Source organism: Sylvia atricapilla, chromosome 3, assembly GCF_009819655.1.
Source record: "Sylvia atricapilla isolate bSylAtr1 chromosome 3, bSylAtr1.pri, whole genome shotgun sequence".
Taxonomy (NCBI): domain Eukaryota; kingdom Metazoa; phylum Chordata; class Aves; order Passeriformes; family Sylviidae; genus Sylvia; species Sylvia atricapilla.
In genome coordinates, this window is record NC_089142.1 from 31526554 (window position 1) to 31551253 (window position 24700).

Here is a 24700-nt window from a genome sequence, read left to right on the forward strand (position 1 = left end):
TTCTTGTCAGAAATGCATGGTAATGCTTCTTTAAATGTCTTTGAAAGGTCTTTGAAAGGTGAAGAATCTAGTTACTGTTAGTGTGTAAGTCTCCCATGAATCTTTGTGATACATTCCTACAGTAATCCTTATGTTAAAAATACTAAATGTTTGGTTATAATGAAACAGCCTACATCTCAGAACATATATGGAAATAAAGCTGGAGGAGAATCTAATAAATTATTCTGAAATGTATGATATAAACAATGACATTAGTAAATGTGCAAATTTTAATAAAAACTACAAAATATTTTCTTTTGTTTTTTTGTTCAAAGCCAGGAGATGGCATTAGGTAATGGCTCTTTTTCAGAACTCTTCAAATTAACCTGTATTTACATTTTGGTACCAAAGATCACGACTGTCATCAGTGTGCTCTTGGATTTCAATAAGTGAGAAGAATTTAATTTCTGCAAGTAAGTAACACTGGGAAGTTAAAACAATATCAGAATCCTTCAACTGTTCCCCTCCTCCTCTGCTCATACATATATCTGTGTGGTTTTCTATGCCAAGTGGAGAAATACAATTGATAACCAACTTCAGGAAGAAACAAAGAATTTGGAACAGTTTTTATGAAATTTATGCATGGGCCTTATAAAAGACAAACAGTTTTGCCTCCCTCTCTAGAGCAGATAATGTAGTAACTTCTTTGAATTATACTAATTTTACAATTAATGGGAAAATAATCATAGCAAATTATCTACTTATTATAGTTGAGAGTAGAAAGCATAACATGCAACTGGTAAGATTATTCTGCTTTTGTGAATATAGATGTCATATGCTAATGATGAAGCCACATTCACAATAAATGCTCTCTGTACACACCACAAATACTGAACATGCTGAAATATTTGAGTCAACATATGACTTTAACACATTTTCTTGCAACCTGAAAAAAAATATAGTATGAAACTCATGTTTTAATAGAAATAATATGTCTCTTTAAAGGTAGAAAATTTTGCATTCTCTTTCAGACAAAAAGGTGAAAATTTTTGTTCATCAGCTCTGCTCACTTCTGCTGCTGGAATTAACAAAAAAATATGCAAGACCATCTATGCTTTCATTGCCAGTTTGTGAATCTTGGAACAATCTGCTTGAAGCCCTAGAAACAGCATTAAAGTGTGACTAGTTTTAATGCTCATGTATGAAATGTATCTATTTATATTTCTTTGGGCATCTTAGAAGCATTTCACCTGAAAGGCTGTTCTATTTATTGATGTGGATATGATATCAAGGGCTGCAAGAAAATGCGTAAAATGTTTGAGTAGTTCTTGGAGGGATGCATCCAATCTGCAGTGATAAAACATTCAGTTGCGCACCTCTGCTCTTACTTTTCTGATTAATCATTCTCAAGAGGCACAGCCTTCTCTGAGAAAGTCACTGAGACAGCATAAGTTCAAATTCCAGTGGTGCTTTGCCATGTGTGTCAATATTTCAACAGTTTTGATGGTATGAGTCAAAGAGTTGCAGTGCAGAATGAGTTTATTGAGGTAACACTATTCTCATAGGATAACAATTAGGATGTCTGGTGTATGAAAAGGTGCAAGAGGCCTCAGTGTCATCTCTTGACTTCAGCTTGTGTAATTGGAACTGGTGGATTTTCCTCACAGTTTGGGGTCACTCATTCTGCAGTACAACCTACAGTCTCTGGCTAATTAACTTCACCTCATTTTGAGAGAGCGTGACTTGCACTTAACCTTACTTAATTTAGTTATGTATCAAGCTGCAGTGACCAAGTTTGGTTTGGAGGACCCCTAATCCAATTCTTGGTATAAGCATGACAATTTATTAATCTAGTTTTGAGGGAGAAGAGGAAAGGGAAAAGAACTTGAATAGAAATGTCTTCATTTTGTGCCATCACCATGAAATCACAAAATTAAAGATTAGTACATCGCTGTTTCCTGCCTGAAACTGCTGGGGTTTGATCTGTGCTTAGTCATATGTATGAAAGGTATATCTGCAACACAGCCACTAAAACTGGTATTTTAGGTAGCAGGGGTACCAAGACTGTCAAAATAAAGTTGGGTAAAGTCTGAGGGAGGTATTGAATCATTTGAGTGGCCAGAAAGAAGGTAATTTTGGCTCTGCACTGAAGCAGAGTTTTAGAAGCCAGTAGAGAACCTCACCAATGAAAAGACAAGTATGGTGGCCTAAGTATAATTAGTTGTGTAGCTGTGATCCTGGGTCCTACTTATTTGCAGATGTCTTTGTAACCAGGCAGATGCTCTGAAAATCAGCCCATCAACCTCTGCTGCTGTCCAGCTTTATGACTGCAATGCTTCTTACAAGCCCCACAGCTTCAGTTTGTATGTCACACCTCAGGACCTCATGCTTTGGTGAAATGAGGACAACAGTGTTACTCTGTCAGAACAGGTGTTTAGTGAGGGTAAAACTGGTGGTGTGCTTACATACAATGATAAGGCATACTACAGTTATGTAAGGGTATATAAACACACCTATGCTGTGGCAGGTGTCAGGGTACTCCCAGATGATTGTTAATCTTATGTTTTCCAGACAGGTTACTGCTCTGAAGTCTCTGTCTAGTAAATAGTGACTAAATGCCAGCAGACATGTATATGAAAGCAGATAGATATTTCTTTCTTTTTAAGAAATGAGTTATTCAGTATCACACATTCTGAAGGGGAAGAAATTGAAACACAGTTTGGCTTACAAAGTATGAACCTCATGGAATGTACAAGATAGTGCACCTAATTCCTGATAAATATGGAAGAATTATGTGACAGAGAATGATCAGACGACTAATTTTAATTCCAAAAGGGATTAGGTTGGACACAGGCAAAAAAAAAGAAGAAAAACATATTTAAAATACTTCAAAGCATCAAAATGCAGTAGAATGCGTACAGAATTTTCCTTTGGGGAGCAAAAACTGCCTTCTGGAATGAAAACACCATGTTTCTTATGTGATGGGTATTGGCCATTCACTTAGTGCACGGCTTAAACCACAAACACTCCAAAACTAGCTGAGAAATGAACAATCTAGATTTCTGGTAGGTTAAGACTCCTTAAGTTATTTTCTTGTAGCCTATAAATGAATGTCCTGTAGAAGGAGAAAACCTTTGATTATTAATATTGATCATCCTGTGGGTGTTTTCTGAGAAAAATCCCAAGTCTTGCTGTTCATTCACATGCAGTTCAGTAGTCCCTGTGGCACAGGTGTGACTATTTCTGGAATTAATCTTTAGGATTCAGTGACAATGGTCTAGTAATTATATTAAAGCTTGGCTTTTAGCCAGAAAAGGAAAAATAAAAAAAATATGAAATTCCATATATAGTGCAGTGTTACATTTGTTTGAGAAAGGAGAGAAAAAAGGAACTCTTACTTTTCATAAGTTTATAAGCCTAACTAGGAAAGCTAACTTTATTTAATGGATGAGAGTAGAAGAAAATCTTAGTGCGAAAAGCAGATGTATCTTGTTTTCATTCTTTGTTTGAAGCTTTATATTCCTTGATTTTCTTTTTCCTTTGGCACAAATTTGCTTAAACCTTTTTGGGTTTTTTTTTTAATTTATTGAGGGCAATTATAGTAATGAAGATCTGAAACATTTATTGCTGAATTAGAACAGCCTAGCGAGAAGGGGTGAGTCAGAATGAATTAAAATGATTTCACAGAGCACACACAAAGCCTTTGTGTCCTAAGGAATGGCTGAGTAAATAGCAGATATTTGCTTGCTGAATAAAACTGCTACAAAACAGCCTTGAACGTGCTCTGGCCCCTACGTTCTCAGTATCAACTGCTAGGATGTACCCAGTATCAAGGCATAGTTTTGGGAGTTCAAAGCTCTGCATTTTGGTATTTAGTCTGGCTGTTCAGTAGTGTGCTATTCAGATTGTGTGCACAGATTTTTGCTGTTACAAAGTTTTTATCCCTCTCACCTTCTCAGCCTCCAAATGAGTGGGAGAAGGACTCTGTGGGTCCTTAAATAGGGACAGGAAAGAAGGACCAGAACCCATTACTAAGCAAGCTCTGTATTAGTTAACCCACTTTTTGTTAAATATAAATATGAGAAAAATAAAGATTTTGAATTTTAATTTTTCATGAGGAAAAAACCCAACTGACTAACCTTTTAAATATTTTTTTTTTTTTTTTTTTTTTGTTAATATGGGGCTGTTTTATATCTTAGTCTCTTATTTCCTAGTCTGTCTCACTTTACATGTACTGCAAATTTGAATGATGATAAAGGTCTCAAAACACCTATGTTAGGAGCCCTAATGAGTGATTCATAGAAATATGCAGACTACTGGGACAGCCTATATACTACATACTTTGAAAACGTATTTTCTGTAAGTGTCTGACCCTAATGCTAAGTCATAAAATAACAGCACTGAAAGCATCTCTGCTCTGGAAAAGAAGTTTCTTAACACAAACATTAAGGATTTTGAGATCTGTGTGCATATATTGGAAACCAAATAGTTGAAAAATGTTATGTATGTTATGACTAAATGTCCAAAAAAATTATGATTATGCATTTATGCATGCCACATGCACTTTATAGAACTTTTGGCAAGGAATATTTCTAGTTATTTAATATTCCTCTCTGTCAAGATAACCCCTGCATAATTTTGCTGGTCTTTTATGGGAAGGGTATTGTAACATACCATTACAGTTTGAAGTTTGTGAAATTATGTGACGCCACTGATACCACTTGCTTTCTAAGCTGTGATTACCAATAGGGGCTGCAGCGATGCCATAAGGCATGCATGAATTGCCCAGAATTCATTCTGTCTCTTTCCATCAAGGAACATGCAACTTAAATGCAAAACCAATCCATCTCGATAAAACTTGTTTTCCTGTCAGACATGAAATATCATAATTTTTTTTGCCACATTTCCAAAATGTCATTAGCGATTAAATCTCTTTGCATAGAATCAAAAAGTAAAATCAAAGAGCCACAAAACATAGTTCTAGTGCTAACCATATATCTTTTTTTCCAAAAGATTTTTTCAGTACATTAATTGTCTGCTAGAGAAGATTTATGTAATTTAACTGAGATACAAGAACTGCGGTCTGTATTTCTGTATTTCTTTAAGAAAAGCAGGGATTTCTTAAGAAAAACCCAAATGTGTAAGTAAAACTTTTGAAATAGTATTGACAGCAAACTATATTTCACATTGTCTCCCTAAAAAATGTTTAGATAACATTGAGGAGACTTATCTTTTATAATTTTACATTCTTTGCATTTAATTAGCAGACCTGATATAAAATTAGAAGGTCATTGACTTGAGCACACATAGCAGTTGTAATGTTAGCTTTTAATTCAATTACGCAAATATCAAAGCATAGGAAAAGTTAATGAGAAACCTTCTCCAAAATTAAATGCATTCCCCAAAGCTCTAAATCTTTTGAATATAGGACAAACCAGGGAAAATCACATCATGGTCTTTTCTTTTTTGTTGTTGAAGTAGCTTTATAAATGTTGTGAACTTTTAAATGTTTTTAAATAGAGCAATAGTTAGCTGATGAAGTACAGAGCAGTTCCCTACATCCTGTTTTTAATAGTTATTACATTAATCCTTACTGGTATTGCTATTTTTTGTATATTTGCCGGTATGGTGCATTCTTCCAGAATTTGTCTATCTAGAAGTTTTTGATGTTGTTTTTAATAATCAGAATAACTGTCTTCACTAGTAAATGCAGATATCTTTTGCTACTTTGTCTTCATTTCAGTGATGAAAGGCTGTGTTTAACCATGTCAACTCTTAGATGATCCTTCAGCCTTTTTTCACTTTCCATATATTTGTCTCACAGATAATAATTTTTCATAACAGAACATATTCAGGTAAAATGAAGCTAAATGGCATCCCTCACAGATATTGTAAAACCTGCAAAACACACATAAGAAATAATGCCAATATTTCCTTTTTCAGCTTTATAGCAGTATCAGTAACCGCAGTGTCTCGACTTGAATTGTCAAAACACCACATTCTAAACAAAAAATCTGTAATATGAAAGCCCTTCATCCTGCAAATATTTTGTTTCTCAATATATGCAATATAAAATTCATCTAAACCTTTAGTACATGAACTTACCTCTGCTTCCCTGAACTTGGAGAGCAAGGCAAATGATCAAAAATATTAATCCAGTTTTCAAATGCATGCTGTCTATTGATCATTCACAGTTTTCAAGACCAGTCATGCAGGAAACAAGAATATTTTGGTCAAGCAGAAGAATTCTATTTTCTTAGAGAACTAAAATCCCCAGATGTCTTTATTTTTCAGGTGTCTCCAGCCTTGGACTGCATTGAGTTGCAACTAGGCAGAGTGCAAGAGGTGCCAGAGTGCAAGAGATGGGTGAACCCCTCCAACGCCCACACTTCTAGCCTGGGGAGCTGGAGTGGTAAGACAGGAGTGACGAAGTTTTAAAAAAAAGCAGTGTCTGTTTCTGGAATAATCTGTTTATCTGCTGCTCAGACATAATCCCTCTTACGGTCCAGCTGGAAGAGCTTTCTTCATCTTATTAACCTTCTGGAGCGGCATCTGTCAACCCCAGAAGGCTTCAACAACACCATGATAAACAACGGAAGTCTCTTCTAGTTCCCATTGCCTCCGAGCATTGATCCTTTGGGCGTTCTGGAGGTGTGGCATGTGAGCACGGGGAGAACTGATTGTGCTGTTTCCAAACCAGTGACCATAAACCCCAGGGAACTTCCTTAGGAGAGCTTTTTCCTGAAGGAACGTACAATGCTCAGCTCTTCTGCTGCCTGTGTCGTGCAATTCTCTCTCCCGTCGTGTTGCACAGGGTTGCTGTTGCAATGCTCCTGTCAGAGCAGTGATGATGATGTTCTGTGACAGTGGGGAAGTGATGACTCAGCAATAAATAGCAGCAGTGTTGAGGGCTGGCACAATCTGATGCCAAACTGTGACTGGGGCAGGGAAAGTGCTGCATAGTGGGAGGACAAGGGAAAGTGGTGGGAAATGGTGTTTCAAGCACGCAGCTCTAACTAGGCCAAGAATTGGCAGTGACTGAATACACTGCTCAAACAGCTCTGCTCCAGTTTCACAGATAACTATTCCGGTTACATGTTGGCAAGTGTAAGTGTTCCATATACCTTTTTTTACTGTTGCATTACACCTCAAAATGCTACCAGGTAGGCATTTCTAGTGGTCTCTGCCCCTTAAAAATTTTTTGTCCAAGTGCTTTAACATAAGAAGTATCTAGACTGGCAGTAAGAATCTGTAAGCACAAGTTACTTTAAGAACAACCTTCATTTGAACCCAATCAGTATTCTATTTTTACTTAGGATTTAAACAATGGTAACCTCCCCCCCTTTCCAAGATTGCCTGATTTTAACTACTCAGGCCAGCCACCATGCAGGGTGGGCTATGACCACACAACATTTGCTTCTTTCTAATTTATAAACTTTCATGCACATTGTTTTATTTTTCCAACACAACAAATTAAGAATACCTTGCCAGCAGCACAATGCAAAGCAACAGTGGAGATGATTAGGATTTCTACTGAAGAAAAATTTATTATTACATAAGGATCATTCTTTAGCAGTACCAATATGCATCCTTACATGTTTTACATATAATAATTATATTGTATATAGTGTAATCATAGAATTATGATTACATACCTCTGCGAACTAGGTAAGCTTTAGCAAACATTTATATGCGTGTTATGAAAGATGAAGCTTCCTCCATATGTTAACTTATTTTTAGTTACTTCAGCTTTCAATCTGCAACAATTGGAAGCAAAGAGAATTTTTCTCAGGTTGGTGGAATCTGCCATTTCTGGTGCCATCTGAGAATGTGGAAATAGTGAAAGGCAGATTATTTCCTCAGAGCACTCTGAGTACAAAACTCCATATGGAATTTGGTAGGAATGTGATCCTTTAATTATATTAGGAATCTAATTTGTCAGACTACATTTTGAAAATGTGCAATAAAGAGATTTACTTAATTGCTCTAGAAACTGGTTAGTGAAGCCTGGGCCAGGAGTCAGAAATCCTATATCAAAACTTTAATATGAAAGTGTATTTTTGAGTCATTCACGTGTTGAAGAAGGCAGACATTCAACAAATTCTTATCTTTCAGAGATAAAGAAACAAGAACAATCCTAAAATATGGCACTGTTTTTAGCATCAAATTATGACTGAGGAAAAGATTGAGCTCCATAGGAAAACTATGATTAAAAATTTGTAGGGCAGGAGCTTGCATACTTGGAGATTATGCTTAAATCATTAATATTTCAAGTTGTTTTCTGCTAAGGCAGTACCTTCTATATAGTTCCATTTAATTAAGAAATTTTGTAACTAACCTTGATAACTGCCACAAGGGAGGCAAACGAGAATGATAAACACTCATTAAAACTAAAGCAATATTATCTAGGGACCACTCCATCTCTAAGTACTGCAGAGTTTAATTATAGGTCACTATTAATTAATCTAGAAGTGTTTCTTCTAGTTGGTTTGCTGTCAAAAATAATTATATATTGTTAAAAAGGTGATTAAAAGAATTCTACTGAAATTCAGTAGTGCATTACAAATATACTACCAAGACATGGGAAGGGCAAAACTGGGTGCCAAAATGTCCATTCACCCAGGATAGCTGCTTACAAATGGGTTAAATTCAACTTGTTACTGGTCATCTGAGTGCATTAGTTCACATACCTAGAATAATCACTGATATGCTGTTTAAATACAACTAAAGCTGTTTCCTTTGGTTACCAAAAAAAAAAAAAAAAAAAAAAAAAAAAAAAAATCAGTTTAGGCCTTCAAGGACTCCATTCAGAAGACATTTGTTCTAAATTATTGATAAGTCTGGGGCTCAGGATGTTGTCACATCAAGATGGCCTAGAAGTTGCTATGCACAGTGCTGAATTTTAGGTACCCTATCTAGGTATGTAAATAAGGGTGCCAGCTGTGTCATGTTACTGATAAAAGGAAGCTGTATTTTAAACCATCAGAGTCTATACCATCTCCGTTCTACTTAAGGTACCCTGAGGAATTGGTCTAGCCAACTCTTTTCCTTAAATTTCCATATTGCATTTACCTGAGAGATGTTTCTCACCCTGGGGAAGGGGAGGTATAAAATTTTGAAGTAAGTTTTAAATAAGCTCAAGCCTTTCTCTGGTGTTCACCATTTCCGAAAGGGCCAGGTAGATGCTTAGCAACCAACACACACTGGGCAGAGCTTCAGGCTTCTGATTAAAAGTGGGGAAACCTGGATTCTTCTGGTCCCTTGTCTGCTGTTGAATTGGGCCAAATTAAGCCTTTGTCTCTCAGCCTCCTGATCTGCAGGGATAAAACTGAAAGGAAAATTTAAAAAAAAAATAAAGTAGTGTACCATACAAGAGTCCTGCAATATCAGTATTGCCTAGTAAGATTAGAAATTTGAATGAGATGGTGGTGAAAGTTATCAGAATAATGGAAGGGTTTCCCTATAAGGAAATATTACCAAGCCTTGAAATTTTTGGCCTGAAAGACAAGTGACATAAAGGTTGAGAGAATGATTAAATGACTCGATTTTTCTTGTAAGATGAGAGAAAAAAAAGGAAAACACCCAATTTTATTTTCAGGCATCTATTGCCTACCTTCTTCCTGAGCTTTTATATTATTGGTCTTGGCAGCTTGCTGAGACAAAATAATTTCCAATTTAATTATGATATTATAAAACTTTTCTTCCTTTAAGAATAAGATGGAATTCGAGACATTTTCAATCAGTAAAATAATCAGAGAAGGGGATACATAAGTTCTTCCAGTTGCAGCAAAATCAGATTCCACAAAATCCGTCAAATGCACTGGGAACTGCAAGTTGGGAAGTGGATCACTTTTGCTTTCCTGCTCTTTGCATTACTTCTTTATCCATTTATTTGCCATAAATACAGATAAGATAGTAGATTAACTGAGTCTTTGATCTCATCCATGACTACCTTTAGGCACAAGCTGTAGTCCCTAATTCAGACTAACTTTCCATTAAAGTCAAGCTTACTGCTCAGGCTGAAAGAAATCTCGTCTATTTTCTGTGACACCTTTCTCCTTCAAAAGAAGGAGCCTGATGCTCTGCTGTTCTGTAGTTGCAGAGACCATGGTGGAATTCTAGTCTAAACAGAAAATAGAAGCAGGTGATGCGTGAATGCAGTTCTTCATTGCCTTTCATGAACATAACCCTAGACTACTGCAATCGAAAAATATCTCCAGTTTCTCTGGGGCCTTGAAGAATCTTTGTTGTTATGCTGTTGTTATCCCAGCTGTGGAGTCCTAGAACACCTTATCATTTAGAAGAGGAAGAAGTATTGTGTGCCTACCTTTACAAAACAAGTTACCAGTCAGTGTATCTCTGAGGACTGCTTGATCCCATTACCTCTGCTTCCTCTGAAACTTTTTTAGACAGTACACTCTTAAAAGGATTAATGTACTTAGATGCTGTTTAGTGTGACAAGAGAGATACAGGTATGAAAAAACCATGGCAATAATTGAGCAATTCAGCATAATTATGAGGAAAATACCTCAGCCTGCTTTAGGATGATCACTGATAAACAAACAATGCTCATGTTGATAGTGATATGAGTTTTCTTTGGTATTTTCTAACATCTAAATGGAAATAAAAAAAAATAATTTCCTACTAAGCAGCAAAACAACAGGCTGACCACTAGTTTCCAGTCAATGGAGATAAAGGCTACAGTACATCTGTTCAAAGAGATTATCGTTCACTCGCTTGCATACCAGCACACAACCTTCTGTTACTCGTGGGGCTGCCTTAAGCTTCTATCATGGGCTGTCATAAGGAGCTGAAACATGTTTCTTCTCTGCTTGGCCCTCTGCTTTTCTCTTGATGCTGGGAAACGGTCTTTCCAGATTTAGCTGATAGAGTAACTGATGGATTTACTGTTCACAAGACTGTCCTCAGCAGGGTAGCAAATTAAGTTGAACATTGTAGTCATCAGCTTTAAAGAAATGAAGCTATCAAATACATCTCTTTACGTGAAGAAATCCTGCAGAGATGGGATCTTTTGGCATATATTTTCTCTAAAGAGAAGAAAGCTGGTAGCTCAGTTTCTTTTAATGGTAATAAGAGATGTTTAGCAGTGAAAGAGAGAAAGGAGAAAGGAGATGTCTCAAGTACTACATGTGCTTGTATCTTTACAGTAGCTTAGTTTTTCCCACTTTGAGTGTAAGATAATTGTTACTCTTTCATGCTTAGCCTAGCAATGTTCACTTCTTTTCTTTCACAGCTTGTAGCTATTCCTTGTCATCCACAGCATCTGCATTTGTTCACTAGGGTTTTACTTGCTACATTTACCATGTGAGAGTGAAGTATGAAATGACTGTGTTTCTTGTGCACAAGACTGATCTGGTAGACAGGAGTTTCTGGAAAGGCCTTGCAAAAAAAACTCCTAATGTGTGATCCAGGGTTGTGTGCCACTGAAGCTGTGGTTAAAGCGAGAGAAATTAAAAACCTACCGAGATATAAAAATATATGCAAATATATGGAAATTTATCTTTATTGTGGAAACAGTATGTGTTTTTTTACGTAAAAGTTTCTTACTCTTTATTTTCAGGAGAGGATGGGTGTTGCTATTGTCTTCTGAAAGGGACAGGTGACAGTCAGCAGGACTCTTAAGAACCTGACCTGAAACTTCCTGATCTGTACGTGTGGTGATAACTGTCATTAACAAAGTTAGTGGCTGTCATAATTCATAGTCCAGCAGAGGTAAATATAAAAATTTAATTCCAATATTTAATTCCAATAGTTTTTAACAAACGATAGGAAAATAGGAAATAGTGTGTAGATTGCCTTTAATTAGGCCTGGCAAGGCTTGGAGAATTTTTAAATAATTTAAACACTACTGTTATGTATATTGTTGGTGTTTTTGCTTCAGTTGCTTTCAGTAATCTGCTGTTTTTGGACTCAGAGAAATGCTGTGTAAAACCTCTGCTGACAAAGCTGCAAAGTTGGGAAGCAGGTTGTCTGTCAACTGCACAGGTATCGACCCCTCATCTGACAAGATTGTTTTATGCTTTTGATGGCATCCTATCTCCGTGTGTCTGACAGTATTGTGCTTATCATTGTTTGCATTATGGATTCTGTGTATGTGCAGAAGCTCGTTTTCCCAGTACTGCTGCTGCTGGTTCCCTCCATGGAATATCACAAAACTAATTTTGATGTTGTTGTTACCATGAATAAGCTCCCTTGTGGTTTATCTATTATAACATTTCTAGTGTGACACTCCCATTTCTTGTATCATGCTTTGTTCCTTGTGTCCCATGTTACCTTGTCTTGCATTGTTAAATTATTTTAAAATTATTATTATTATTATTATTATTTCCATTATTTCTGAAGGGCTCTGAGCCAAAGGGGCTTTATGTGCATCTTGTAGCTGCATTTTTGTAAATGTAGCTGATGCAAAATAGGGGTATAGAAACATTTCTTCTCTTTAAAACCATGCTATATGTCTCGGTTTTATTGCTCAGTTGCTCTTTCTCATTTTGAGATTTTGGTATTAAAAAGCTTTAAGGGAAATATAGATTAGATGAGTTCTTAGATGAGTGTCCCCTCCAAGCAGAAAAATTTTAAGTATTTTTTGGCTGTTTTATGTGAGGATGGGTGTATTTTCATTGTTTCCAAAAGTAGTCATTGTAAAGTTGTTCTCACACTTAAAAATTGCTCTTCACTTTCATTAAGCAGCTGGAGAAGTTGTCATGTATAATTTAATGAGGTTGTGACCTTGTTTTTCTATGAAGATGTCAGTTACCTCTCACTTCCAGTTTATTTTTTTCCTTCTTGCAGATTTGTATGTCTGGAAGTGTTCACAGTTCAGTGTGCTATTCTACAAGGCCAAATGTATAATACATGTATTACTCTGCATGCTGAATACAGCTGGGATTGTTTATCTTTCAGAAGACATGACTCAGGGGGGAATCTTAACAACATTTAAAAATACCTGATGAGAGGGAGGAAAGAGGCAGAACCAGCCTCCCCAGTGCTGCCAAGTGAAATGATATGAGGCAGTGGGTACAAACTGAAATATAATAAATTCTCTTTGAACAGACTTTTTAATATAAGAATGATTGAATACTGGGACAGTGGTCTCCAGAGAGGTTGTAAAGACCACATTCTCAGAAATATGCAAAACCCAATTGAGCAGCCTGTTCTAGCTGACCCTGGTCTTGCTGGGGGCTGGACAATGTGATCAGCACAGGCCCCCTGCTCCTCAGCCATTCTGTGACACTCTCATAGTGAGCAGCACTTCAGATTACTGCAGGGCTTCTATAACATACATTCAGCTCCAAACAGTATTTTCAAAGGGATTCTTTGATGTGGCAGATATATTCATACATGAACATTTCAGAATATAATACACACAGAGCAGAAAGAATTATTCCATGTACAATTAGGAGTCTAGGAAGCTGAAATACACTTCAAAGAAGAAAACATTTATTCTAAATTTATGGAATTTTTTCATTTCAGGAGCAGAATTCTGTGATTAGGCAAAATTTTGTGTATTTTTAAAAATGGTGTTGATAAACTGTTTCTATTGCTATATTATTATACCATATTAGACTTTTATATTATTTTTATCAGATTTTTATTTTTTTATCATCGTTCTTTCTCTGATTCCTAAAACAGGCTTCAAAAGTTAAAAAAACATTGTACATACAAATTCTCAATTAAAGATGACCTTTCCACGGGAATGAATGCAAGAATTGATCAAAGAAATAGGATGAGAGTTCAAAAATATTTTCACAATATAAGATCAGTGGTGGTTAAGTTACTTTCAGTGTAAAACCTGCATCCTGAGATGCACGGATGGGGCATATGGTTGGCAGGAAGGGAGAAGGGAGAAGAAAATCTGTTGCACATAAATCCTATTTTCTTTCCCTTTCAGTCCAGAATAAACCCCAAATTCTCAGTCTTTGATTGATATTTTGTATCCATTAAAAAAACAAAATCACATTTTCCAACTAAGTATTTGTCCAAGTACCATTTTTTGATTCTTTCTCCTGGTCACCATCTGGCCCCTCATCTGGTCTCCTTTCCCCATGTTGCCACCTGCTTTCTCTGCTTCCTGACCTTCCTATTTAATTCCATCTCCTAATTTCATTCTGCTTCTTTCTGTGTTTTTCTCATCTTCTCTGTGTGTCAGGCTGAAGTTGCTTTCCAGCCCACTATGGCACATTATTTTGAAAGCTGAGAATCGAGTGAAGGATTATTGTGTTTATTAGCTACCCTTGGTAGATAACTGAAAGGTAAGAAGTGAGAAACTACTTCTTTTGTCTTATACAATACCACCATCCACTGGCAGTTCCTCCATCTTTCCCTCTGCATTTCACTGATGGCTACAGCAATATATAGGTATCTCCTGTCTTCAAAATTTACCAGAGAATTAATTTAAAAGGCCAAATAGCTTACCTTTTATTAGGAAAATTAAGCAACTGCAGAGTACCTTCTTTCTATCTCCCATCAGATTGTGTTAAGCTGAGGGTTTATTTAGCTCCTTTTCAGGTATCTTTTTAATTTCAGTTTCTCTGTTACTGTTGTTACCTTCAGGTTTCCACAGTGGCCCCAGTTTCTGCATGCCTCAATGCAATGAGGGCCACCCCTGGAGGATGCAGGCTTCAGAAACCAGGCCCTGTTGTCAGCTGAGCCTGTGCTCTGCTAAGTGCTGATGGAAGAGGATGTGCTCTCACCTTAGCCCTGAGAGAACTGAGCACTGAACTGGGATTCCTCATCATTCTGGTCTGAGACGGCAAAGAATAGGCTCCCTCTGGAATCCAGCAGCTTTTTTGCATCACACTGATGATCAGCCAGACAAACAGTTTTGGAGGAGGCAGCTCAAGGCTGATTCTGCCACAGAAGAAATTAAAACCATCTTTTCTGTACAGCCTCATACCCATGTGAGACACACTGGCTGTCTGTGTGTTGTTATTACCAATTCAGGGCTGTGTCTGTGCTGTGCACTTGTTAGAGGCAAGACAGGGTAGTGCCTCTGTCCCCACACAGTTCACACATAGACATCTAACTGCTTTTTACAGTCGCAGTTACGAACAGCGCTGCCCTGTGCCATGCAGCCACCTTCTGCAACTCTCTGAGCTTCATTTCTTGCAGACTCTGAGCTCAGCCTCAGACTTTCTGTGTGTCTCTCCTCCCTCCCTCTGGCCATCTTTAATATCTACCCTTTCCTCTGTCTTTTTGTCAAGTAATCCTTTACTAATTAAACTCTGCCCAAAGGACAAGTAAACAGCAGTAGGTGAACTGACATGAAATTTGCCAGCTCTTACTCCTCTTGCTCTGTTTGTGTGCATAATCCTCACTCTAGCTTTTATCTGCCTGTCTATTTAGATAAGAAGCTGTTGTGGAATAGGGATGCTGTGTGTGTACTGTACAAGCCCCACTTTCATAAACACTCTGGTAACAAATAAATGCTACTATCACGTTATATTTGAAGGTCATCAGAGGCTGCTCTTGCCATGACTTGAAGGTGTCAGTGGCAGCTGTTTTACTGCCGTCTGAGATCTGCTTGGGATTCTGCTTCTGCATAAAGGATTTTCTTGTGAAACTGCTCACATTCTTATCAGGCTGTAAGCTTTTTTGGGCTCAAGATGCTTTCCTGGATGCTAGATTCCATGGAAATGTTCCAGAAGAATTTTCTAGACCAGCACTTTAAGACAAACAGGTCCCTTTACCCTATCTTCACATGTGAGGACTCGGCATTATCTTATCCCCTCGAACAGCTTGAATAATTTGGGATGAAAGAAAAAGAAGAGTGTCTTTGGAGGGATGTCACTGCCCTATGTTTCCTCCGTCTACTACAGATGCCTCTGTTTTCAGTTTGAATGTGCATTTTTGAGAACTTCTGTAACTTGTGTAACAGTTCCAAAAGTCCATCTGTGTTTATGTGCAGCTAGTGTTGAAGCTCTAGCAGAACACACTCAGCATTGCTTAGAAAAGCGAGACAAGAAAAAAATTAAGCAACCAGGCACTGCAAAACTCCATATTCACTTTTTTAGCAGTGATTTAATTATCTAATTTACAACAAGCATGATCAACCTTATTTAATGCACTGAACACAGATTCGCATCTCTCACTGGGAGTCCATGCAGGATTTTAGAAGCTGTCTTGTCTTGCCCTTGAGTCTCTACATGAGTAAGTGTGGTCATGACACGTAAAGACGTTTCTGCATTCCTGGGACCTGACTTTTCTCTGAAAATTATTTGTGGGCACTACATGAGGTCCATTTGCTGAAATACCTTTGAGGCATTCCTCAGTCAAATGGTCTTCATCAGTCATCAGTACTTCTGTAGGAATTCTGTTGATGTTGGCCTTATCCTAGGAAAGTGATAAGCATATTATTGTTTAAACTTACAAGAGCAAGGTGAAAACAATGTTCAGTCCTACCTTGATTGTCAAATTCATATTACTGCCTTTTATCTTTCCGTATGTTTTCCCCATTTTCTCCTTTTCATACATGAAAAACATGCCTATTTTGAAGTTGGCTCTCTGTTCTTGGCTGGAAAGATTTAACTATTTTAGGGAATCCAACACCTTAGAAACAATCCAAGAGAATACTTCACTAAGCTAAAATTCCTGAACTGGTATTTTTGTGTCTTAGTAGTAATGCAAACTAGACAGCTGTTTTTAAAACAGAACAATACTTACTAAGCAACTTTTTCTGTTGTGTACTAAGGACTTTAATGAATATGTTTGTGAGATGTCTCTGGATGATCCAAATTCCAGGTCAGGGTTTCAGGTCCAATATATAGGGCAGGGTGCAGTACAAATTGTTGATATTCAGACTTTCTAACTGGCAAGAGGGGCAGTTTCTCGTGTTGGTATTTCCAGGACTGCAGTTTCAGGATTTGCTCTCTGGATTTGGATGCAGAGATTTGTCACAGCTACTCCGCCAACAAAAATGTGGGACATTTTTTAAGCCAGAGAAGGATTTAAGGGTGAGATGCTCGCTTTCACAGGAAGTCTGACACTGTTAGCATATGAAGACATCAGTGAGCACTTTTGAGAAAAATTGTGTATTTTTTTAAAACTCTGTGCTATAAAGTATAACATATCTGTCAATAAAATTTCCAAACAGGTTGGGATTCATGAAAGTCAGAAAAGAGAAGTTAATTTACACAGATTCAAAGAAGGAGTTCTTGGATTTATGGAATTTATTAGAAAAAAAAATCACACTCCTATTAGCAAAAATCTCTCATAACGACCAGGTTTTCATTCAGAAACATATATAAAAGCAAGTGTAAAAACCCCAACAAACCTACAAAATAAAAAGAAGTTGGAATACAGATATTGGGATGAAATAAAATGGATCATAAGGAGGAAGCAGAGACAGAAGAAATAAGAGGTCCAGTAGCAGCAAACACTTAATAGCAACAATGACAAAAATAGAAATGATAGAAAGCAATGGAATATAATACTATATGTAAACACTCAGGAAACAGACATCATTTTAACCTAAAATATCCTAGAACTTTGCAAAACCAGGAAAGAGGAATGCAGAGAAGGACTTCGTTCCAATCTTACACATACTTTACAAATCCATGAATAGGACCACTGTCAGTGTTCCTACATCAGCTATGAAAGGGAGCTAGTGCACTCCATGTTCTTCCATAATGTAATTGGAAAAAGCCAGACATTGGCTCCTGTTCTGCTACAATATGACAGTCTGATCAAATTTTTATCATATATAATATCCTCTTATCAGTATTCAATTTTCTAATGCAGTAACAAAGTCTTATCACGTATATGACAAGACTCCTGATAATGAAGGTAAAATAGATTAAGTACCATGGTAAAAAATTTCAAATGCATTAGAATTCTTTCAGTGAGACTTTTGACATTGATTTCCTGATCTACCTTGGAAACAGTAACCAGCAAATTTCACAGCAAAACAAAGAAATCAGAAAAACTGGTGAATAAAAACATTTCACTACTGGATTCATAGAAGCTATATTGGTGCAATGTGTGCTGCATGCCTCATGAGAGCAGACTGGACAAAAAAGGAATTCACTCTGAGGAAAAATGCTGATTGCATAGTCCTAGACCTAGGTATGAGTGATTTACCTGTTTATGTAAGACAAAGTGTTGGCTATCACCATGAGGATGGTTGAGAAGCACGCAGCAAAGATACAGAGCTCCTTATTCAATATTATAGAGCCTACCAAATAGTACAGAATTGTTTCTGTAATGCATCATCATTACTTCCAAATTAGGTCTTTATTCAGAATGGAGGAGAAATGTTTTCAAATTATATTTTGCTTTTCAGCAGGAAAGCAGTTAATGGCACATAAATTTAAATTGCTATGAATTATGTTACATGCTTAATTTTATTGCATTCATTAAATTATATTACTTTCCACAAAGAACAGTGTGCTGTAGAATAGTTGTCAGTTTAAGTGTTTTGTAAAACTAACTGAAAAGTCCCACATGGGATTTAATAATTTTCTTCTATAGAACACAGATATGAGTGCAGACAGTTCTTCTGAAAACTTGCAGAGACTGGAGACAGAGCTTCTGCTTAAAGGGAAGAAATCTTCTCCTTCCCAGAAAACTGCACAGATCCAGCAAGAGCAGATAAGTATCTTATATTTGCATTACTGAGTCTTCTTGTAACCGTCTTAGTAGACTGGATTTGTGCTTTTTTAGTGAAAGTGCATTGCCTTTCAGCTCTTAAATTAGCTTTATTCTAATTCCCATTAACACACAACAGATGGTGAGCTGTAATCTGAAGGGTCCTGTAACTAGTCTGCCAAGTGTACTTGTGTACAGAGGACTTGATTCCATCATGGTTTTGTCTTGATTTCTACAAAATGGTATATCATTGACTTAAAGCACGTGATCAGTTTCATAAAATGTACTGAATCAACTTTTGAGCAGAGTGTGGCTTACATGCATATCTTTGTCTGACTCAAGCCCTGGGTACATTCCTCCCTTATGTTCATAGTTTTCCACTTCAACATAATACATGTTTTAGATTTTTTAGATTGTCTGCTATGATTTACAGAGGTAGAAATATAAGTGATAGATGATAAATAAATAACAAATGATAAATAAATTAGAGTGATAAATAAGTCACAAAGACACAGTATAAATAGGATGCTGAGACAAACTAGTGATTTTGTTTGGATTCTCGATTTGTGTTTGTTCTGGATTTTGACTGGATTGTAAAAGTGAGTTGTAGTTTCAGAGACATCTTAAAATTTTTTACACAAGAATCCAAATGCATCTGACCTTTGCAGAGGTTGGTGCAAATTTAGAATGAGAATGTATCATGACATTTATTCACTTTCTCAGAACCTCTTTTATAATATGTGGTTTACTTATATCATATTATATAGAACATAAAAATAGCAAAAAGAGCAACAAGTAAAAGGTTCACTAATAATCTTTTTGCTGAGGTGGTTGTTGAGGGTGAGGAAACAGACACAGTCCTACACGTTCACAACACATAAAACAGTATGAGTGAAAAAAAAAAGGGAATATGCATATTTGTTAAATTGCAGAGTTTAACTTCCCATCAAAGTACCATCATTTCTTTCAGTGCTATAGGAAAGCAATTAGAATAGTTTCTAGAGTTGCTGCTTTTGTTACATTTACTGAGATTTTTTTTTACAGAGAAAAACATTTAATATCAGGTAATTCTGGTGCTTCTGAATAGAATTCCACTTCATAATATGAAAAGACATTGTGAAATTTAATGACAGCTACTGAAGCACTAGGGAATATAACAATATTGTACAGTACTTGTTCAGTTTGCCTCCTGACAGAGAAGAAAAGCACTGTTTCACCCCTGTTTTTTGTGAGGCCTATTTCATGTCCACAAATACAGAATGGATACTTTGATACTGATGGTCAAGTCTGAAAATTCCTGTTTGTTGAGTGCATTCTAAAAATGCATTCCTTCTGTTGATAGAACAGGTGATATAAGTTCTTTTGATGGAATGCAAACAAGCCTGCTTTACTTTAACTGTGCATTTCGTGCTCCTGTTGAAGTTATATATAGTCTCAAGGGAATCAGTGTGTAGTATTTTACACCTGAGTTTGTATTTTAAGATTTATTGCAAATTTTTTTAAGGCTTAACTAATTTGTAGTTAAATTTGAGAGGGGATTGGTTATAAAATTGCTGAGTCCAGAAATCCCATCTATGAGAAGCCACAGCTTATGAGAAAATCAACAGGCTTTTATCCCCACAGAATCTACTTATGAGAAAACCAAAAGGTTTTCTTCCCCACAGAAATTCATTTTTCTGGAGACAGCACATGGCATAAGTAAAATGAGCAGGTTTTTTGGTGCAGACTCAGAAGGAAAGTACAAATATGCTTATGGGAAATGAACAAATCAAATGGATCTTTAATTGTCATTAGTCTAGACTGGACAAACTGCAAGAGTGGACTTAAAGGACAGTTGACAGCATCTTGTCCTACTGAATAGAAAGAATGATGCTATTGAACTGGGATTAGCTAACTGATATTTCTGGATATATAAACACCTGGATTACATCTTCAAAATGGCAAACAACAGACCTTCTTAAAGAGGAGGCCTTGTTAACAGCCTGTTATCAAGCATAAATACAACAAGCAGATTTCCCAGAACTGACCTAGTTCGGCTTTATGTTGTTTACCATGGACCACACCTGCTGCAGAATCCTTCCAAGCATGCGGGGACATCTAATGACCGAATCAGAGACTGCAGCTAAATACACTTGGGCCACCTGAGCGCACAAGAAACAAGAGGTGCACACAGGAGAGGCCGGGGTGGGTGCAGGCAATGCAGGTGTTCAGAAAATTACCTCACATGTGTGCAAACATTGTCATATAATATACAAAGAATATTGTTATCTGAATAGGAATGCTGAATGAGCTTTTAGTTGAAATAATCTGGACCAATGCAACATTAAAATTAATTGAAACAAGCTATAACCAACGAGCTCCTGTCCCCTGTGTTTTTGCAACTGAACGGTGTGTAGTTTTAAAGTGACAGGATGTATCTCCATGTAAAAAAGAGTACTACTTGTACAGAAAAATCATCTCAGCAACCTACTTATGCGCATAAGGATTTTGGGAATTGTAATTAGACTAGTAATTCTGGGAATTTAGAAAGCTGGATTGAATTCTGTGTTCATCTAAAGACAACTGTATGACCTTCAGCAGAGTCCTTGGGTCAGATTGCCAAGGCTGCAGTGAGGGGGGTTAGAGGCTTAAAAGCCTTTGATGATCTGGAGCTTTGTTGATCAGTCTAGCTCATTTCCATAAAACTTTCCTCTCTCAAGGCAGTACTAGGAAGACGAATGTGTTAAAACTGTGCTTTTGTGGTAGTGAGAGAAGGACCACAAACAGTTCAAAACTGGAAGGCTGTTTTTGTGCACAATTGCTCACCATACCTCTGTCTTCAAAAGGTGCATGCTGGTGCTAGATTGAATCATAATGGCATTCCTTTCTTGCAAGGGAGAAGTATTTTTCTTGTGTTTTGTGGGGTTTTTTGTTTGTTTTGTTTTGTTTCTTGTAGGTATCAGACAAGACAACTTCACGTCTTGGGTAGTGATTGGAAAAAAACCACTAGCTAAAAGGATCTTTTAGCTGGTTGGTCGTGTTTTCATTGTGAGATGACCCCACAGTTAATGTGAATTTTATAAGAAATTTCATGGTACTCTGATGTTATCAAGACTGACTTATCATTACCTACTTAACTTCAATATTTTTTCTAGGATTTATAAAACTCCTACTTTCCACAAAAAATAATAATAAAATAAGAGAATCCACAACAGATTTTTTTTCTCTGTTGGAAGTGTCAGCGGGTTCTAGGGACATCTTCTCTTATTGTATAGGCCTCTCTGTTGCTTTTCAAATTTCTCCATACTTTTTATTTTGTTTAAAAAAATCTATTTAAAAATTTCACACCTGAGAAATGAAAGCAAATTTCTACTTTTGAACAGTCTCTCTGTAGCTTTCTCTACAAAGTGGATTTTCAGGAATCATCTTTATCATCTTCTCAGCAATTCCTGAAGCATAAGTGATAACTTATTTGTGGAAAAGATAAGGACTGTTTTAAGTGTGTTTACATCTGACTAGAATAAGCATCTTCCTTTTAGATTAAAAGAGATTGTTTGAATTTACCCACACTGATCCAATTTGTGATTTTTTAAAAAATCATCCCTCTAGAATTATTATAACCTTGCAAACACAGATCTGCAGATACAGGCAGCAGAAATACTATGAAAATATATTTATGCCCTGGCTCATAACTATCAGTTTATCTACACTGCTGATTTTTAAAAGACAAGAAAGAATTTTAATATATACAGACCAGCAAAGAGTCAAAGACCTGCCCATCTCTTTTGGTACCTCAGTGAAAACTAAGACACAATTAGAGAATAACCCAAACAGAAAATAAATGATCCTGAATTTATGTAAATTTAATGTAACTTAATGGGATATATTCGATTGGAATATTGTGTCTGATTTTATCACCTTTCCCACACAATGTTTCTTGTATAAGCAAGAGATCTTAGCAAGAAATTTTTCTGGTTTGGGTTTTTCCCAGCAAAATAATCTGATGTAGTGATGATTTTTTGAGGCTTAATTTATAGATGCCTGTTTCTTAACACCCCTGGCTGGAGGCTGATAGAATAGGCACAGAGCATTTTTATTATAGTGGGCACTGAAAATGGATCAGGACAAATACTTTTCTTGATTTGTCTATGTCTTATCCCTGTAGCCAGAGGCAAATATTTTGGGGAAAAGTAGAAAAACGGAGAAAGTAGTAGTAGTAGTAGTAGTCGTCGTCGTCGTCGTCATCGTAGTAGTAGTAGCAATTGTCCGCAGAATTTGGACAAACCTCCTAAATTATGTTTATGGGCTTCCACTTTTTTTTTTCTTCTTCTTTTTTTTCTTCTTCTTAAGCAAATAGCCAAGGCTCCTTTCACATCTGTTTAGCAGCAGATTCAGATTGACAGATCTGACACAGTGCCCCTGCTCCTGAATCACCAGCTGGAGGTCAGACAGATAATTCTGGGTCATTTCAGGCCTGAGACCTCAACCATGGTGTGACAGAAGCATTCTGGAAACTCTGTGAAGCTTTGTTGAAGTAAAATGATTTCAGTAGATTTCACTGATGTGATTGTTGCCGCTTTAAAATGACTCTCCTTGAGTCTGATTGCCTGGAGAATTTCAAGGTCTTAGCCAAGGCCTGGCTTACTGCCTTTACTTAAGGGAGCACCAGCAGTTCCATCTCCCTTCCTCCACTTCTCTTGTAGGTTGGTTTGTGGGCTAATTACCTCTCCTGAAAATATCTGGGAAATAAATGCCTCAGTTCCATCTGTTTTTCTGGGGATTAGCGTTCATTTAATTAAATTGGTTTGCATTTCTAGCATTTCACAGGCCACATCCAGAGGGGAATCAAGACTTTGCTGCACTCCGGCTTCACTTGAGTTTCTCACAGAGATGTAACACTCTGGAGCTACATCTTATCTGAATCATGTCTATGCCTATAATAAACTAGCGGTTTTATGATACACTGTACCAGGGGAGTAGCTCTAGAAGCACTAAGGCTTTGAAGAAGTGCTTAGACAGTGGTCCAGCTGGGTTGCTTGGTTCCTGTTAAAGGAGGATTTAGCCTGAACTTTCGGAATGTTTAGAGCAATAATACGACTTAGAAGTAATTTATCTGAGTATGTTATGATAAACCTCTCATCTGTTAGATCCATAAAAAGTCTGCATATTTTTCTTGTAATTGGAGATTCTCAGTAATATACACACAGGTTATATAAATACATCACCTACCATTTTCATGCCATTGAAGGAAAATTCATTAGACAAATGTTTCTATTCTAGCATGGGTAGATGTGATTTTATTAATTTTTTGAGATTGTTTCAAGCTCTTGAAAATTCTTGGCTTCAGGCAGGTTTATTTTCTTGCATTACACATTTCTTAGACATTCAAGGTAAGTGGAAACATTTGCACATTCTGGAAAAACTGTGAGTTGGGTGAAGTACTTATCCACATTTTGTGGCTTCAGAACTGCATTTTAAAAAATCTTTTTGATAATTTTACAGCAAAAGTTCTATGAGTAAAATTTATTTATGCAATAGTATATGGAAAGTGCTTTTTGTTGATGTAATACCTTTAATCAAGAAAGTAAATTCTAACTCACTATGATAAGTAAAGAGAAACAATTGGAAGTTCCTTTGAATTTGAAAGACAACATTATGTTGAAAGTTTCACGTGAGGTCTCTGTGTTGTGGAAGAAGAAATTTGTCAACTCTAGTTCATGTTTGCCTTATGTCTTTCTTATTCTGTTTTCAAGGCCAACACTTTAAAATCCTCAGATATGTAACTGAATACCAAAATAGCACTGTTTAGCATATCTTATGTTTGGGTGTTGTGAAAGACTGAGGGGACGAAGCATTTCTCTATGTTCTAGCAAGGGCTACTACTGTGAGACTCCAGATTGGTTGAGGTGATGATTTGGAAGTTATTGTCCTTTTTCTGAACTTAAGTTCATGAAATAAATGGAAGGGACATAGAGACTGTGATGCATAAATGTGATAAAATTTTAGCAGTATGCAGTTGTCTCGGAAAAAGAAATCCTTTAACCTGATGCCTACTTATTTTGTGCCATGTTTGAAGTTGATTGCAGGCTTGCAGTTTTGGGTGGCATACAAATTATCTTTAAACGCATAGAGACACACC

At 36.7% G+C, this 24700-nt stretch overlaps 1 protein-coding gene across 1 annotated transcript in view; it reads right to left on the reverse strand.

Annotated features, from left to right (window-relative positions):
• Nucleotides 1–6151, reverse strand: part of IMPG1 (interphotoreceptor matrix proteoglycan 1) — a 52402-nt gene extending 46251 nt beyond the window's left edge. Inside the window, exon 1 of the mRNA XM_066315045.1 lies at nt 6085–6151. Coding sequence (XP_066171142.1) covers nt 6085–6151 — 67 coding nt within the window. The remainder of the gene's footprint in view (nt 1–6084) is intronic.
• Between the last annotated feature and the right edge of the window lie 18549 nt (nt 6152–24700).